We start from the raw sequence: 12,919 nt of genomic DNA, 5'->3' as shown, positions 1-12,919 counted from the left end.
TTTTATATCCTTCTTTATGTGTTAGATGAGACATAATTGAATGAAGAGAACTGAGAATGAGGAAATCAACCAGCTAGACCTCACAGACTCTTTGTAGTGGTCAGGAAGCCATGTCTCCCAGGTCTTTTCCCTCTGTTGAAAATTACAAATCCCAGAGAAAAGTTACCCAAAGAAAATATGACCACTGTGGTGGCTTTACACTGCCAATAAAAGAAGGTTTAAGCTAAGAAATGTGACTTTGCAAAAATATGCTCCATGGAAATGAATCTGCTTGTTACACTAACACACCGAAGTCTTACAGAGTTCGTTTGTCAGCTCCAGTGATTTCATCCTCTTGAAATAACGAAAGAGAGAGGTTTTAGGTATTGGAGTGTGGAGGTAATAACCTTTGCATTACCTCATCTGATGTCAGTTTCTGAGTTTCTCTGTAGGTTGAAAGCACAGATGGGAAGAGAGATGGAAATGATAGAAGTAGGCAATTCTAAACAACGTTTTAATTTACCTCTCTGATCTGTTTAATCCATGCATCCCTTCCAAGAAACTCCTGATGAAGGACTGCAGGAGCACAATTCAAACTGAAGGCCATGGCATCACTAGAACTTTCTTCAACAAATGGCTGAAGGTCTGAATGTAGCTGAAAGAGAAGAAAAAAATTTTTAAGCTTCCAGAAGCAGACTATACATTTATCTATCAATTCAAAGCCAGCATCCCAATTCTACAGCTACTTGCCATTTTCTGCTTCGACACTTGCATTTTGGTTGCACTTCAAGACTGGGGGAGGGAGAGGAACAGGGAGAAGCACTAAGTGGCAGAAAACTGTCATGAAGACAAGTATGTAGAGTATCTCCAAATAAATAAAGGACAGCTTGCAGAGCTGGGCAAATGGTGGGACAGTCAGGTAAGGAATTGTTAAATGGAAAGAAGTGGAAAAAAATATACAAGGAAGAATGATTTAGTCGTCATTGAGAAGATCAGTTTTTTTGTCTGTTAAGGGCAATGCATTCTACCTGCTTTTCAGTAACTGAATAAATTGATGCAGTATGACTTGTTTCCTGACAAGGAAATATTACACAGCTAGTAGCCTCCTATGAAAATCATGCAATCCTTTATACATAACCATATTAGTCAGTAGAGGAAGTATTAGTATTAAGGCATACACTACATATACTAAAGATTTAGTCTGAACTAGATGTAGTTTACTCTCAGAGTAGTACCTAGAAATAGCACATAGCAATATTTGTACGTCAATGAAGTTATGCTTTTGAAAACCACTTCCTTTTCCTGGAGGAACTAGAAACCACATAAACCAACTGAGTAGAAGCGGATGGGAGGTCTATTTGCCTGTCTCAAGCAACATCTTCATTTACAAGTATTGCAATACAGACGGAGTGGTTATGCAAGGCAAAACAGGAGTGCTGAAGATCTGAATTTCCCTATTGTATTTTGCTTTGTAGTTGTATCTGTGGACTGAAAGACTTCCAATGTTTGAAGAAAATATTTCCATCCAGTTTTCAGTGAAGAAAATGCAGCTTACGTACACTGGAATACTTTAACTCAAACAAAAGTTGACTAAGTGGATGCACTCCTGACTTGAACTTGAAAATGCTAGAGATACGTCTCTATGTAAGGCCAGTGAGCTCCCACAGAGGACAAGTAGAAATCTTAAACCTGCACAGACATTTTGCAGTGACTGTCTCACCTAAGCATGAGGGAGGGTTGGACGTTCCCTGGGAAATCCTACTGCTGCAGAAGTTTATGCTGCTGCTATTGTCATCTGGTTACCTCCCTCACTGTGCATTTACTCCCTCTGGAAGTTACCTCCACAGCAGGTTAGACATAAGGGAACAGATGCAAGTACTTCAGCCACTGCAGCTCCTGCCTCAGCCTCATGTGCTACTGCAGGGAGCTGAACTCATTGGCACAAACATTTGCATGGAGGCAGCTTGGCACCCAATACCTGCTTCCCTCTGCAATTCCTGCTGCTGGGACGGTGGCTTGAAGAACACATGATCATGGAAAGTAAAGCTTTAAGCTACTACAGACAGATGAACTAGAGGGACTTTTAACAGAGCCTCAAATGAAATAAAGCACACAGCCAGAAGCGTGATTTTGCCAGTTCATAAGCACTGTTCATATCAGCAGTTTCTGTAAATGTTATACCAGGCAGTGGTCAAATCTCTCAGTACCATTAACCTGCTGACAGAGGTCTGTGGCTTAGTGGTGTCACAAAGCAGAGCTCAAAACCAACACATCTTGCAAGTTTTTCCTATTTTAAAATCTCAGATTGAAAGAAAAAGGTGTACCTTATGACTCATGGACATGTGCTTTCCATACCGAAATGCCATGTCTTGAATCTCAGTGCTATGCTTTGCTAGTTCCATTGCAGCCTGGCAGCTCTTCGCCAGCAAGGCACTATGTGACAGGAAAACCTGTTCCTTCCATGTAGATATTCCGATGTCATCTGTAAGACAGTTCTGTAAATGAAAGAAAGGTGAAAATGAAAACACCAAAACTGCAACTGTCAGCTCATGGAAGTTAGCATTGTGGCAGAGGAAAATGCAACATGTGGTAAGTAACAAAACTCTGGAGAAGTGCTTTTGGGGATAGGTAGAGAAAAATACCAGAATAAATACGCCAGAAAATTCAACAAACAACAAATTTTTGTTTTCTGCTCAAAAAGAACAGCAAATAAAATATGTGGAGTCATCAACAGATTCCACATAGATCCTTTTCTAAATGACTTCATTATTACCCTGAACATTAACTGTCAATTGTACTCCCTCTGCAGTACTGGGGAGAAAAAACGAAATCAGAAAGCAAAGTATGTCTATATTTCAGCCTCTTGCCAGTAATTAAGAACCATCAATCCCAAACAAACAGGATGCCATCTCAGAAGTCACTAACATTTCTTCTTTGCAGTTGAGAAAAAAAAACAACACGACAATGCATGTAGAACTACAAAAGAAGAAGGTGAGTGATGAAGGACTCGTACCTCTTCCTTTCCAGGAAAAACTGAAAGTATTTCAAAACAAATAAATAAAGCCATGTTTGATGATGAAAACCGGGTATTAACTTTCCCCGAGGCCTAACAGAAATCTCAGTGATGCCTCTAGTGAACTTTATCACCTTGATACTAAGGTCAAATATGTTTAACATTTTCCCAGATCCTCTATATCTAAAACATTAATTGGAATTTCTTCCTACAAAATGGAAATGTGTTTTAGTTAACATGAATCCCATCTTTTCTTCCCCAAATATGAATTCATTTGTGTTGGTACTTTACTGTTTTACTAAGTCTTCAAAGCTAGATGTGACACGTAAACTTCCTCACATATACACATCACTGTTACACCTGTATGTATTCTCCAAATAGAAGATAGAAATAAATAGAAAAGACCACATTGTTTTGCTTATAAAAAGCAAAAACCAGTAAAGAGAAACTCCAGGAAAAAAAAATCAGGCATATACAAGTTAAAAAGTTGGTAATTTCTCAGTTCAGTCAAACATACAGCATACACTAAACCAAAACATTCTTCAAAAGAGTAATATAAAAATCTCCAACATAACAAGTATTTTCCTTCAAAGTGACATCAATTAAATTACTTAGCAATGGGCACGTAGTAGTTCTATGTGACCCTATAGTTTTCTCACAAGGTATTATCTGTCATGAAATAGGTAACAAATGAAATAGAATCCACCCATTCAGCTCTATTTTTCCCCCCTTATGGATATCACTCAGAAGTGCTGCGTTACAAGGGAGAGGATAATTTGAGACTAATGGAAAATGTAGGAGAATACTGCAATGCCAAGTAACACAGTGCTGTATCAAAATTCCATTGCTTTCAGACATACTATTAACTTATACAAGGAATGTGAAGAACAGAGAAACCACATGTTTGCTATTACATATTTGATAACTTACAAAGTCAAGCCTGAATTTTCCTCGTGTTTCATTTTACTGTTGCAATTTTGTTTTAATATCTTGACTCAGCCCAGAGCATGTGCAAATTCCCATGACTGGCAAAATGTCAAAACGAGCATTTAATTCAAGTAGTTTCCTCTGTATCAAGTGATAGGTTCCCTCCCCATCCACCCCCCCTGAACTCAGATACAGATCCATTCATTTTAAATTTGAAAACAGGAGCTCTTGGAAGACGCAACACAATCTTTTGCTTAACAACCAATCTGCTCAGAGAAAGAACAGGATTTACTAAAATGTGCTCGATGATAATGGAAACTGGCAGTGATTTTTATCATAATTTGTTTTAAATCCAACCAAGACAAACATACTCTTAAGGTATCCTTAAACAGTTTATGAAGTTAAAATATCTTTCAGAACATCCATGGGTTGAACATTTTAGCTTCCCTGAGCCCTTGAACAGTAAGAGAAATGCAGGCTTAATCAAATAATGCAGGAACTGGAGCAGCTTAAACAGCCCTTCCAACTCAGCGCACATGAGGAAATTGATTCGATGATGTTTGGAAGTGCACAAGAAGCTCCTGTCCACGGGATGAGAACAGTGTAAAGCTACATCTATCTGAAATGGACATATAACTTCCAAAAAACGATGAGAATCCAAGACATTAAAAAACATAGTATTGTGAACCCCTAGGATACAGAAAGAAGCAAGTTCTAAAACTGAATTACACTCATATGGATGTGACTTAGCATGTAAGTCTGCAAGCCAAAATATAGCTGATTTTAATCACAGAAAATCTTCTGACCACACACTTCTAAAGCTTCTGCTTGTTAAGAGAACAGAGGCAAACACAACTCTTCTTCATCAAGATTTTCTTACAAACGAACTAGCATTTTTTACCAAAGACAACTTTCATGCCATACAACTGTCTGCCAGCAACACTGCAGTCCTACACAACTATCTATGTTAAGAGCTAAACATGACTTTAAAACATCAAGGAAGAAATGAAACTAGTTCTGGTTTCGAGACGTTTTGAAATCTGAAGTAACTGTGATGTTTATTACCTTTATTAATTCTAGCTGTACTGGACAGGGCTCAGACATTTCACGCCTACAGAGGGACATCATTACAAAGCTCTGTCCTCAAGAAATGGGTCTGGATCCCCATCAACTCTCATGCTGCTTGTGCAGCAGAGGTTGGGTGAAGACAGCTGAATCCCTCACCATCTCTCAAAAATGCAGTCAATTCCAAGTCCAGATGCACTTTGAGGAGTGCTGGCATGGGAGTGCAATATCTGAAGCACCTTTGTCAATCACCACTTCTATTCCAGTTATGCTCAAGAAAAACGGTCCTCAAGGGTCTATCTAACAGCAGGTCTGCTTTTCTTGCAAACATGTTTTGATAATTCACACTCACAATTTGAAAACTCCAAGAATCGGTGTCTTAAAAACTAATTTTTCAAAGCAGTAACTGGAAGAGGGAAATGAAAAGCTGACGGTGCTCCCACTTTTATTAATGTCAAGGCCACTTACTCTCTTGTGAGAAAGAAATTGGATAGTTGAGAGATTTTTTCTGTTAAACTACTTCTGTAATTTAAATTCGGTCTGAAACAATCATCCCAGGCAACAGGAAAGGTGGAACTCTCAGAAAATGAACTTGCAGGACAAAATATGCGGTCATAGAGGGGCAGGTCTTCGTTGTTACGGTAACAAGTATCCCCAGTGCAAAAGCGGTTTGATATGTCACACCAGAGAAAATGGTTATACGCAGTTCAGCTGAAAACATATTCGAAGAAACATGAATGACAATAGTTTCTTAGAAGTGCACAAAATCATATGCAAAAACAGGAAAGAGTAGAAGTCAGATACAGATCACATGAAGGGAAGCTTTATTTTAATCAATACGATGGCAGCTCCTTCTCAGCCATCTGCTGTTGCTCAAAACCATCAAGATGTCTGAACCACTTTGACACCAAGCTTTATAGCTCAATTCTCAACAGGCAAATAACCCACATAAACACTGAGGAATATTCTGAAATAGTTCTAATATTTAAAAGTTTCACATTAGCTCGATCAAGAACGATTATTTTACATAGGTAAAATCCGATACACTTATCAATCTCTCTAACTACAGCAAGGCCTTGCAAAACATCTTGCATGTGGTTCATACAAGCTATAAACAGATGTATTCCTGCTTGCTGGATCTGTTTGTCTCCAGTTGATGAACACGTGCAGAATCACAGAATCACAGAACGACCTGGGTTGGAAGGGACCTCACGGATCATTAAATTCCAACCCCCCTGACTGGCAGGGCCACCAAACTTCCACAATTACTAGATCATGTTGCCCAGGGTCCCATCCAACCTGGCCTTGAAACCCCAAAACACAACCCCTCAAAGCAGGACTGGTGACCAAACATCAACGAAGAACGGGTATAGCTCACTGCATACAGCCTGTGCTTTGCAGGAAAATAAGTTTCTGTTTGATATTAGTCTAAGCCTGTTAATACTGACTAAATCACTATTTGGTACAATGAGTATGTGCTACAAAGAGATTTCTTTTTCATAGTTGTTTTACACACTAATTCGACCCCATTTTCAAAGAATTCAATTGAAAATTTCAATAATACTTTACGGCCAGCAGAAGAATATCTTTGAAACTGTAATATCTTATGTAACAGCCTCATTCTGATATTAAAAATGAGGTTTGGTAACACAAATCTAGCATCAGCTGGATTATTTGGAGGTGAGAAAAAAAAGAACACTACAGTTTCCTATGGAAATCCATAATACTTTAAAAAACAGTCTGCCAAGTAACATACAAGATCCAACGCACTCAAGTATTTGTTAAATGGTCTGGGATATTACGACAGAAGATTTCTGAAAGTGCAAAAGTATTCTGTGAGCTGGCAAACATTTCAGAAGCCTTCACTCTTCTAAAAGTAGGAAATAAGAGATCCAGCACAGTGTTTTGTTCTGTTAAAAACAGACACCGTGATAATGAGTGAGGGCCATGTTAGGCAAATATAATCACTGCACTCGCTAAGGGCATACACTTTAACTTCCAAATTAGAACTAGATGTAGGAGAGGAAGCAGGAATGGAAGGAGGAGATGGAAGCAGGAATGGTGCCCTTTAGTCACAGAATTTGGGGTTCTGACATGCGATTTAGCACAAAGCTGCAAAAATTTATTTCACTGCCCCTTTGTGTTCCAGTTTACAGTCCAGAACATTATCTTAAGCCATTAATGCAACATCTTCAACCACATCTATATACTACTTGCAACAAAAGTAGTAGCCCTAATCTTTAGGTTGTGCTTGCAACTGAGGCCTACACTTTAAAGGTAGGACTGCCACTGCAAATAAAGATAAAAAGCTAAAACAATCTTTATTTTCCCCCTTTCTACACAGATATAATGACCCACACTGTGAAGACCCAATCAAGAACAACCAAGCAGCACATACTACAATGGGATGGCTGCAGGACTGCATGCAGTTTTACAGAGAGCGAAGTGGTAATGAGAGCTGTCGAATCATTATATCCGTTATACATCTTCAGTAGTAAATAAGGTCAGCCTTGTCAGGTCAAAGATCCTTTTAATTCTCCCATAGGGTCATCCAAATGAAGCAAGCTGAAAGTACATTCTTGGATAAACATGAACTTAGGATCTCAAAGGGGAAAGGTGAATTCAGTTATTTTTATCTGAAGTAAAAGAGAAAAAATACCTAGCAAAACTCAAACAACTCAGCGCTGAACAAGAGATGAGTCCATTTTATGCTACTGAGAAGTTTTATAACAGTTGAATTAAAGGCACACTTAACATAAGAACCACAACCTTCCTGCCTCAAAAAGAAGAAAAAAAAAGAGTGAGAAGACATCCTTCCACTTTTCTAAATTGAAGATATTCCCAGCAATGAAAATGTCATTACTAACATCCCTATGCCCCACCGTTAAAAAGAAAGTAAGCTTGACATTTGAGACTTAGTTGTGGAATAGATTACAGTATTTGTCTTACCTCCAGGAAATGTCATTCAAATTATGGTTTTGGTCAAATTGCAGTTGGTGATGGAAGGAAGATGCACAAAAGGTACAAATAAAGACTAATAGCTGACTTAGACCATTTTGCAATCTCTGCTACAGAGATGGTCAGCATATGAATGGGGCAATGCCACAGAATAGCAAGAAAAGAGACAGGGATACATCTAAATACACAACAAGGATCTACATTTCATAAAGGACCGAATTTTTACAAAAAGGAAGAAAAGTTGCTACACTTCTTTGCTCTTGGTCTCAAGAGGCCACATACATTGTAAAACTAAACTTCAGACACTGTCATGTAATTTTCAGTACCTGCTATGCCACCACTCAAATTATGCTTTGAATCAACTGGATTTCTCCTACGAAGAGTATACCGTACTTCCAGTTCTTGTTAGACAGAATAAGCCACTAAAACAAAGTAAGCATCTTCTACTTGGGCCATGGTAGGCAAACACCACGCAGCTGTATGTAGTGTAACTCACACTTCCTCTGCAGTCTACATCTGGAGTGCTTCTGTACTGCAATAGAAAACAATTACTTTCAAGTTCCTCTAAGATGATGTAATTGCGTCAGAACTGTCAGCTCGGTGCTTTGCCAAATGAAGAAAAAGAAGAGTTTGACCTTCTGTGATGGCAGGAGCCCAAAAAGAGTCCACAACACTTCTTATTTATACAGTACCCACTGTTAAAATACAACCTCATTGATGAGATCAATGAGTAGAACTTTACTCCTAACCATAAAGGCAGCTGTTGCTCTTCTAAATATAATGTATCTGGGGTTTGGTTGTATTTAGAAACCTGCCTGAACACAGAAAATACAATTTAACTTCTTTGCAAAGATCTCAAAGATACCATCTACGTTACTGTAAAACCCCCAGCGCAGCCCTTGCAAGCAGACTGAAGTGCTGCTTACTCAGATCTAACCCAGAAGGTGCAGGAGCACTGTCAAGTGCTCAGTGTTGCTCCCACACCTCCACTGTGAACAGGAGCCAGGGGGTGGCTCTAAGCACACTGTCCCTTGCCTGCAGCCCCCAACAAAGCTTTCTTGCTAGAGGCCCTCACCTCCCCAGAGGGAACTGCTCAATGGAGCAGTGTGAGCACTCCCTGCTAACTGGCTTCAGCCAAGAGAAGATGGGTAAGCTGAAGCAAGGTTAGTTGAAGTAACATGCCTCCATCGTATGCAACACTTTCTGTGGCCCAGCTGTAGCACATCCACAGCCTGACACTCTCTGTTTTGCACACTGTGGTTTTGCCTGGTGTAGAGCTGCCAATGCAGGAACCTACTGTGGCTGTAACCTGTATGAGCTGATTTATTTTGCTGCATACTGCAACACGGCAACAGAAAGTCAGAACAGCGATCTGAATACACAGCACATACAAATGTATCCATAAACTTCTGCCATCTCATACGCTGAACATTAAGACACAAGTGTCTGAGGCAAACTAGGCACATGAGAAAACATAAGAAATAAAACTATATACTGCAGTAGATTTTAAGATACATATTTACATACACACATTGCTGATTGTTGCCATACTGTGCAAACTTGCTATTTAAGACCTGCAGAGGTTACGGCAATTTTTAATTATCAGTTTTTACACATGCTAAGATACAGGCAATACAAAATAAAAGTCAGTTTTGCTCCAACATCCAGCTCGTGCCAACTTACTTCATGTAAGTCTTTTGTATCTCAACAAATTTCCTTAAATATTCTACTGAAGACAAAAGCACCTAGGCCTGATTTGCTACATCTTCATTATGGTTGTTGTCACACAAATTAAAAAACAAGACCGTGGCAGAGGACACCCACAACTGCCTTTGAAAAGAGAAATGATTATTTGGTGTGAAACACTGTCATCCACTGCCTCTGCCCACACCAACTCTGCAATACGTGCACACAGTCTACAGTGGAGAAAAGTGCAGTACTACATTTCTAACTCCTCAGCACCAAAACAGATGTTCAAGTTATCAAACTTAAAACACAAAAAAGAACACACTGAAGCATTTCTGCAAAGGTTCAGTGTTCACAGGTGCCACAGTGACGTCAGTGCTGAACCTCACCATGACTGCAGCTCATTCTCTTCCTCCCCCTTCCTCTCCCGTTTCAAACAGATTAAAAAGTTGCAGCATTTACTGTAGTCACATTAATACCACGAAATGTCTCGAGTATGCCAAATTACTGAAATTCTTACCTCAGATGATCTTGAATTTTCATAGTAGATACCTTGAACTAAATCACCAATAGCACTTGATATGAGCTCCACAACCTGTAAAAGAAAAGGAGAGAAAAAACAAAAACAGGCTTAGATCTTTACTAGTAAATTAAGTCATAATTGAAAAAAAGCTACTGCCTGACTTGCAGAGAGGTACATGGTTTTCAACTTCCTTTGTATAAAGCTAGATGTGAAGGACTGCAGGAATTACCAGGATACATTCTGCACAAGCACGATCCTGTCTCCCTGCTAAAGCCTGCGCCGCTGTAACTCTTCTATCAAAGTTTTAAATAATATATAAAACCCAATGTTTAAAAAAGAATTTTAGAAGGACAGTAATATATAAAACCCAATATTTTAAAATAAATATTAAAAAAAGATTTTAAAAAATTGAAGTATGAACTACGGAGTTTATTGACAGGACATTCGCAGAGCTACCAAATCCCAGTTCATGAATATAAGACAACACCTCATCTGGGCTTGGTTTTGTTTTGCTGTTCTTTTTTTCCTGCCAAGTAAACACTTCACAATACCTCTCATTGGGAGCTGTTAAAATTCTAATCTTCGCGGCTAATACAGAAAAGTCAGAATCCATGGAAAGGTAACCTTTCAAATGTGATCATTTGGTATTCGGGTGTCTTGGGAATGCACTGTGGATGTATTTAGCGCATGGCCTGAGGCTCAGCTGTACCACATACTCTGGAAGTCTGCAACACGGGAATGATTAAATCAGATTTATCAATCTGTATTATCTTCAGGGTTCAGACTTTTTATTTTATTCAAGTGAAGCCTAAAAATCTGAACTTGATCCAGAATGTAAAACAAGCATTCCATGGTCTCCCTGGAACTACTGTACAGTTTAAGAGTTGTGCACGTGAACTGTCTTAATTGGAACAAAATACTCAGATTTACTGTAAAATTAAATGCAGGCATTCCAAATAAGGACACCTTAAGGCTACCCCTGCAGTTTTGATTTCTTGAATGCTTCATTTCCTATGCATATGATTCTGTATCTGATTCCCCTTTTTGCTTCCTAAATTCAGCCTCATTCTTATTGAATTAAAAGATTTAGTTTCAGTTTTTATCATTCTTGTAACTGAACACAAGAAGTCAAATGATAAAACCCCTAACGGAAAGATATTTTAACATTTGGGCAGACCTTATTTGATAATAAAAACACATTTGCATGTTAGTTTTCAGTACTAGCAGAAAGGTGGTGTGTTTTTTTTAAGGCTGCTTCGTATACATATTCATACACACAGAGCAAGCGCTAACTTTAGAAATGCTGCTGATTAAAAGTCATGTTTTTTTTCTTGCAATGCATATGGGTTAATTTGGAAGACCCATAAAAACAGCCTTAAAAAAATAAAAATCACATTGCCCTTTAGGAAACTAGATACCTAAGAATTATTGTAGCAATATGAACTGCAGAGGAACTGAAAGGACAATGATCCTACAGTGTTACCAGATGTGTTGAGTTATTTAAGTGGGGAACAGAGAAAATGAGGGCTTTTTTTTTTCTCCTTTCTCTTTTCTTTTCTTCTTCTTCTTCTTCTTTTTTTTTTTTTTTTAAAAGGTATCAGATAAGCACTATTCCCAAATCCAGGAGGATTGAGTATCGCCAATAGGTCTATGAAAGTCTGTAACAAAATGCCCAAGATCAGATTGTATTACAGTTTATACAAGCAACATCCCAAGATTCTTCTGATGGCTAGGACACATAATACAGATCAATCACTCGCTAAAAAATGTTATGGTTTGTGAAACAGTCTGAGCTCAGAGACCTACACTGGTAATACGAAGAGGAATTTACAAAGACACTGAGTCCTACTCTAAATGTCAAAGTGATAGTATGAACTTTAACAATGCATCTGGCTCTGGATAACTAGACCTCTTCCTCTCTCTCCTGAAACTCTAGACTGAGCAAGACCCTGTTTTGGGGTTTCTCCTTTCCATCTCTCCTCTCTTTTTAGTGCAACTCTACTCTCAAAGGCAATTTTAACTGACTTTAAAACAATCTCAGTGAAAACATTTGTGGACAATTGTACCTCTTCCTCTCATAGTTTATAAAACATCTTCAGAGAGTTACATATTTACGAAATAGATTTTATATATTAAACACTATTAGGCCTTCAATGACATATTCTCACTAAGTGTTAAATAACAGCAATAATTCTTTCCAAATTTCTCCTTTTCTCTCACAAATTATTTTTCTAAGGTAAACACAAGGCCATACAGATCATTACCAGAAATGAAGTTCCAGTTTCAAGAGCACAGTGGGATGCTTGCATGAGTCTCTGTTACTTCATTGCCCCTTAGTCTGATCTATGAAAAGTATTTGCTACATAACATCAGTGGCCTGGGGTCTTGAGTGCAGAAGAATGCAATCAAAAACATGGAAAAAAGGTATTCTTCCTCTGTGCCCCAAACTGACAAAGAGGAAGAAAGATTATTACAGATTCAGTAGCACTCATGTGGCCAATGATACACCAATTTGTTCTTCTTTATTCATCAGAAAATTTGAACGCAATTAAAGTCCACTGTAAAATTTATTTATTCCTGTTTTATATAAGAGAAAAAGAACAATAGGGAATTTATTTTCCCCAAAGTCATGTAACATGCCAGTGGAAGAGCAGAAAACAGCATCCAGGTCGCCCCTGTTCTCATCTGTGCTTTGTTGCACCAGTGCCCTGTTCAGCTCTTCAACATTTCTAAGAAGCAAGTCTGAAGAGTAGGAAAGGTAGATGAAA

At 38.5% G+C, this 12,919-nt stretch overlaps 1 protein-coding gene across 2 annotated transcripts in view; it reads right to left on the bottom strand.

The window, feature by feature from the left end:
- PDSS2 (decaprenyl diphosphate synthase subunit 2) overlaps positions 1 to 12,919 on the bottom strand; it is a 110,377-nt gene that overhangs the window by 13,900 nt on the left and 83,558 nt on the right. For both annotated transcript variants that reach the window (XM_015858767.3, XM_085543658.1), the window contains exons 4-6: positions 10,149 to 10,223; positions 2,304 to 2,474; positions 503 to 634 (exon numbers count right to left, since the gene is read on the bottom strand). In XM_015858767.3, the coding sequence (XP_015714253.2) occupies positions 503 to 634; positions 2,304 to 2,474; positions 10,149 to 10,223 (378 nt within the window). The remainder of the gene's footprint in view (positions 1 to 502; positions 635 to 2,303; positions 2,475 to 10,148; positions 10,224 to 12,919) is intronic.

This window comes from Coturnix japonica, chromosome 3 (genome assembly GCF_054131305.1).
Source record: "Coturnix japonica strain WE chromosome 3, WE-NBRP24, whole genome shotgun sequence".
In the NCBI taxonomy this organism is placed as follows: Eukaryota; Metazoa; Chordata; class Aves; order Galliformes; family Phasianidae; genus Coturnix; species Coturnix japonica.
Note: the sequence above shows the minus strand (reverse complement) of the source record. Positions and strands in the feature narration are given on the sequence as shown.